The 5,651-nt window shown below is 39.2% G+C and overlaps 3 protein-coding genes across 4 annotated transcripts; 1 reads left to right on the top strand and 2 right to left on the bottom strand.

Moving 5' to 3' along the window:
• Positions 1–246: 246 nt before the first annotated feature.
• LOC106454711 (probable F-box protein At2g36090) lies at positions 247–1,476 on the top strand. Its single transcript, XM_013896828.3, has one exon. The coding sequence runs from the start codon at positions 439–441 to the stop codon at positions 1,381–1,383; it is 945 nt and encodes a 314-aa protein (XP_013752282.2). The 5' UTR covers positions 247–438; the 3' UTR covers positions 1,384–1,476.
• Positions 1,477–1,556: 80 nt separating this feature from the next.
• On the bottom strand, positions 1,557–3,339 carry LOC106395645 (casparian strip membrane protein 1). 2 transcript variants are annotated; one of them, XM_048754624.1, is made up of 3 exons: positions 2,146–3,339; positions 1,860–1,983; positions 1,557–1,772 (listed from the first exon to the last, which is right to left on the bottom strand). In XM_048754624.1, exons 1-3 carry the CDS (start codon positions 2,427–2,429, stop codon positions 1,557–1,559), a joined length of 624 nt encoding a protein of 207 aa, XP_048610581.1. In that variant the 5' UTR covers positions 2,430–3,339. The 2 variants fall into 2 exon arrangements, with proteins under 2 accessions (XP_048610581.1, XP_048610580.1); XM_048754623.1 differs by having other exon boundaries at positions 1,557–1,983.
• Positions 3,340–3,672: 333 nt separating this feature from the next.
• LOC106396013 (casparian strip membrane protein 1-like) lies at positions 3,673–5,412 on the bottom strand. The gene is made up of 3 exons (XM_013836310.3): positions 4,527–5,412; positions 4,189–4,312; positions 3,673–4,097 (listed from the first exon to the last, which is right to left on the bottom strand). The coding sequence occupies exons 1-3, from the start codon at positions 4,805–4,807 to the stop codon at positions 3,882–3,884; spliced, it is 621 nt and encodes a 206-aa protein (XP_013691764.1). The 5' UTR covers positions 4,808–5,412; the 3' UTR covers positions 3,673–3,881.
• Positions 5,413–5,651: the final 239 nt, after the last annotated feature.

The following is a 5,651-nucleotide window of genomic DNA, read 5'->3' as shown; positions in this document are numbered from 1 at the left end:
ACTTAAATAGTATAAACCATGTTTCAAGATTAGCATCTTAAGACTGTTTAATTTCTAAATGGTAATTGACAAACAATAACAAACAACTTATAATCATCATTCATCAAGCCAATATTTTGAATAGAATGTACACACTTTTCCAGTGGATAATCAAGTTGTCCCGAAATTGGATGCATATGTGGTAGTGGATGCTTGAGCTAATTATTCTTTGCCAGGACTTTTCTGATATGAAAGTTCACATTCGTCCCAAAAATTCATTTATAATCTCTATAATCATGTAGTTTTAATTTCTATTAATGATTAATATTGGGGGCAGTTAAAGAAATGACGTTAGATAAAGGTCAAGTTGCCCTTATATAAACCCCTTCACTAATCAATCAAATATCATAAACTAATAATCACTTGCAGTTAGTAAATAAATCACTCAACACCGTGAAAATGGCGGACTCTTCCTCCACCACCGTAACGGATTTAATCTCCACCGTCCATCAAGACATCATAGAGACTCACATCCTCACGCGCCTCGACGGTCCAACCCTAGCCTCCCTCTCCTGCGCCTCCACACTCCTTCACAAGCTCGCGTCCAATGAACTCCTCTGGTCCAAAATCTGCCGGTCCACATGGCCTTCCACCGCCACCATCTCAGATAACCCCCGTTCTTTTTTCTCCGACGTGTATTCGGTTCTTGACGCTGGTGGTTCAGTTTCTGATCTCGACCGTCCCTTTCCAGAGCTGATCTCCGCCGTGGATCTGCACTACAGAGGGAAGTTGATTCTCAGTAGAGTCGTGAAGACGGAGACGACTATGGCGTGGTTCCTTAGCTCGCCTCTGAGGATCGATCTTGTTGATGCGAAGGACACTGTGGTGACGCCGATCAAGCGAGGACGGTGGACGGAGGACACGTGTCGTGATCTAGAGCAGGATTTGACTTTGAGCTGGATCGTGATCGATCCTATCGGAAAGCGTGCGGCGAATCTGTCGAGTCACCGGCCGGTGACCGTGCAGAGGAACTGGCTAAGCGGTGAAGTGGAGGCGAAATTCGCGACGGTGGTGGGATCGGTGGAGTGTGTGATCACGGTGGTCACATGCGGAGAGGAGGAGATGCACGTGAAGGAGGTGAGCCTTAAGGTGGAGGCGATGGAGGGAACGAGTTTGAACGGGATGGACAGTTTGGTCATTTTGAGGAGTGTAATGGAGGGTAAGAGGGGCAATGGAAGAAGGAGAGAAGCGGAATCGAAGTGGAGACACGAAGAGTTCATGGAGAAGAAGAGAGAGTTGAAAGAGAAGAAAATAAGGGTAGAATTGGTATTCGACATTTTAACTGTCGCTGTTGGGGTTCTAGGGTTTGGAACACTTGTTGGGTTTTGTCTTTGGTCTCGTTGACTTCTATTTTTAGGTTTTAGTATTACAATCAATATTTAAGAGCCTCTAGATGAATCAAAAGCTTTGCAATAAAACGTAAAACAACTTCAATTACTTTACCCACATCATGATACTCACGCACAAAAAAACATCTATAAGTCCGTTACGATCTTTACAAGAAAGAAAATGTGAAATCAATGCCTTTTTAGGACAATGGCTGAAATGACGATGAGAACGATGAAGAAGACAACTGCGATAGAAGCGGCTACAACTGCGCTACTCACGGCTTGGCAGAAGTCTCCAAACTGCTGACAAATGGGGAGCCAATTGGTGTTTGGGTTCCCATTATGCGCAAGGTAGACAATTGCGGCTGCCGCAGCCGCCGCTGATGTGGTAAGTGTGACGACCACCTTCACCATAGTATAAAAAGAGGATGAGTTTCTACGAAATCTATAATTTTGTAATAAAATTTGGAATATGTTTGTTAGTGAAGCTACCGTATCGGAGACGAGGAGGATCAACCGGGGTGCGGCGGCAAGTGGACGGATAATAGTTACAATGGAGAAAGGAAGTGAAAGGACAAGATAGCTGGCGACCATGGCTATGGCTATCACAAAGAACCTTCAAAAATGATTTACATTTATCTTACTAACCGGACAAGTTTAACAAAGTAAAGACGTATGTTACACTCTAGTTAGAAATATAATATATATATATATGATTTATTGTGTAAAAACATGATGTTAATTAGTAGTCATACGTTAAGAATTAAAATGGACTTACTGAAATGTGGCAAAGTCATCGTAACCGGCTTGGAACTGTAAGAACTGGGTAAAAAAGGGAAGAGTCTCCTCGGCGGTGTACATGACGGAGGAAGCAGTGATAGTTGTTACTATGGCCGCCAAACGTAGGAGGAAATCGAATATGGCCAAACCTCTCTTGTAACCGCCTCCTGCGGTGGCTACCACAAAGCCCTTCTTCTTCTTCTCGTCCACAACGACATGGCTTGTACTTTTGGTCATGGTGCTAGGCTCGCCGACTTCAATGGTGGTAGACTCTTTCGCCATTCTCTCTTACAACTGGGATTTAGATATTAAAGAAAAAGTGTTTATGTTTGTGTGTTGAAATGCTTTGTACTTCTGGTGGGAAACAAATGGGAGATGGACAAATGTTTATATAGTGATTGTATTAAGTAATGATTGACTAGGAACAAATAATTATAAGCTAATTAATGACGAGGTTATTAGTTGTTTAAGATTGAGGTTAGTTGATTTGTTAGGGGTCAGAGAAGAGGAGTAGTTGCTTATTACAGTTACCCACTTAATTGGGTTTGAGCTAACAATTAAACTCAAAACAAAATGCTATATTATTATGTGTAAAGTCTAATGAAGTGGGAATATCCATACGCAGACACGAGAGCTTGATTATGTTCGTTTTATTCCATGCATAGTACAACCAAACTTTGTTAATTGAATGACTAACTACTTTCAAGTTAGTTATTTTTAAGTGAAGCACAAAATTTCCGTATGGTTATTAACTTAGTCATGCATAATTAATTATTCATTTAGTAAGCAACATCGCTTGATCTCTTGGAGTTTAGAAAACAAGGATGAACCAGCTGATATCCACCGGCACGAATTAATTACCACTGATCTCTTATTTAATTACTCTTTTGATTTAAGCCAAGTACAGAGCTTGAGGACGATGTTCTTCGTTATACATTACCTATTTATCTTTATGAAAATACACCAAATGTTAGTTCGTTTCATTAATTTGACATGTTAAAAGATTAGCTCTTAAGTTCAAATCAATGTTGAGAGAAAAATGTACTTGCATGATTAAAACAATTCTATGATTTTTATAGAAATTATGCTTGTGTGAATTATGTGTCAGGTAGGACTCATTGGTATTTGTTAGAAATTTCTTTAACAAAATTGGAAATCTAGTATTACAAGTAATCTAAAATACTTTCGTTACTTATATCCTCTATAAATTGGTTACAAAATTACAAAAAGGTAAGTATATATAATATATGGTTTTTCGGTTCATGCATGTTCTCATCTTGCATTTGCTCGTTGATATCGTTGGAGATTGATCGCTGGGAAACAAAAAAAAACACAGCAATTCTTACAGTACAATCTAAGATCACTCGAAACATTAGTGAGCTTAATCGATCAAGGGCAGTGGCTGGACCTGACTTGACCTCGATTATGAGAAGTTTGAGCACTATGATGACTTTGAGATTAATCGCTTGTTGGGTTTGCTTTTAGTTCACATTTACTTTTCTAGGATATACTATCAATTATTAAACGAGAACCTTTTTACTTACTTATACACATCGGAAGATTTCAGGCTGAACCAAGACAATTTTCCTTCAAACATATGAACTCTTGTTACACTTCCACACCATAATGATACCACATATACTTAATATCTCATGTTACACAAATCACACGCCACAAACATATACATGAAATAACCTAGATCCCTTTCGATCTTCACACTCGGGAAATATGAAATCAATGCCTTTTTAGGGCAATGGCTGAGATGACGATGAGAAGGACGAAGAAGACAACCGAGATAGAGGCGGCTACAACAGCAGTACTCGTGGCCTGGCAGAAGTCTCCAAACTGCTGACAAATGGGGAGCCAATTGGTGTTTGCGTTGCCGTTATGTGCAAGGTAGACAATTGCGGCAGCAGCAGCCGCTGCTGCTGTGGTAAGCGTCAGGACCACCTTGAAATATACATTAAAAATAATGAATAAGATGATGGAATTAAATAAAAATCGGAGAATAGAATTGTGTATATATGAAAGGGGGAATTACTGTGTCGGAGATGAGGAGGATGAGCCGGGGTACAACCGCAAGTGGACGGACAATAGATACGATGGAGAAGGGAAGTGAAAGGACGAGATAGCTGGCGACTATGGCGATGGATATCACAAAGAACCTTCAAAAACGATTTACATTTATAAATTTTATTGTCACTGACCGGACAAGTTTAAAATATATAGCTGTACATGACTTGATTTACAAGTAACACGAGTTTATATACTCGATTTCAGAAGAAACTATAGCCATAGTTAGAGATATAGTATCATTTATTATGTAAAAACATTATATAAATTAGTAACCATACGTTAAGAACATGATAGGCGACTTACTGAAATGTGGGAAAGTCATCGTAGCCGGCTTGGAACTGTAAGAACTGAGTAAAGAAGGGAAGAGTCTCCTCTGCGGTAAACATGACTGAGGAAGCCCCGATGGTGATTCCTATGGCCGCCAAACGGAGGAGGAAATCGAATATGGTCAAACCTCTCTTGTAGCCACCCCCTGCGGCTGCTGCCACAAATCCCTTCTTCTTCTCGTCCACTGCGACATGACTTGAACTTTTGGTCACGGTGCTGGGCTCGCCGATGTCGATGGTGGTGGACTCTTTCGCCATTAATTCTCTCTTGCAATTGGGATTTAAAGAAAGAAGTTTGTTGTTTGTGTACTGAAATGTTTTGTACTTGTGATGGGAAACTAATGGGAGATGGTCGAGTCTTTATATAGTGCTTTGTAATTAAGCAGTGATATATTATAAATATTTTGTAGCTTTTTTATGGTGAGCTTTCAGAAGTGTTGATTAATATTGAGTTTAGTTGATTTGTTAGGGTCTCGGAAAGTCGGAAGAGGAGTTGTTGCTTCTTACTTTCCCCACTTAATTGGGTTTGAGCTAATAATTCAAGACAAACGAGAAGCTACATATATCCTATGTCAACTAATAAGTTGGCATCCGTATACAGGCAAAAGGGCTTACTAACGTTTGATTTATCTTCATTTTATTTCATGCCAATTGTACAACCGAGCTTTGTTAATTGAAGGACTAAAAAATCTTTTTTCAGATTAGTTAGTTAATTTCAACGAAGCACATATCTTCCATATGCTAATTTGGATGATCTTGATCATTCCTTCCTGAATTATGCTAAAGATCAATATTGCCATTTTCTTAAAGATCGAGTACTGTGGGACTCTGATTTGGACCATAATTGGCATCAGCATCACTACCCTGTATCATATATGCATGTCCGTTAAGGCTAAAGCCTAAAGTCAAGTCGAGCCCAATCCCAAAAAGAATTTTTTAATTGAATAAAATATATGTTATGTTATGAACCAAATTGTGGATGACTCAGAGATTATGATTTGTAATATTTCCATTTATCTATGACGGTGTAATCTCCTATATAAGGAACCTCTATGTTATGAATAAAGATAGATTTTTCCATTACTTTTATAACACGTTATCA

Source organism: Brassica napus, chromosome C4 (assembly GCF_020379485.1).
Source record: "Brassica napus cultivar Da-Ae chromosome C4, Da-Ae, whole genome shotgun sequence".
Lineage (NCBI taxonomy): Eukaryota > Viridiplantae > Streptophyta > Magnoliopsida > Brassicales > Brassicaceae > Brassica > Brassica napus.
The sequence above is the reverse complement of the archived record's forward strand: the minus strand, read 5'-3'. Positions and strand labels throughout refer to the sequence as shown.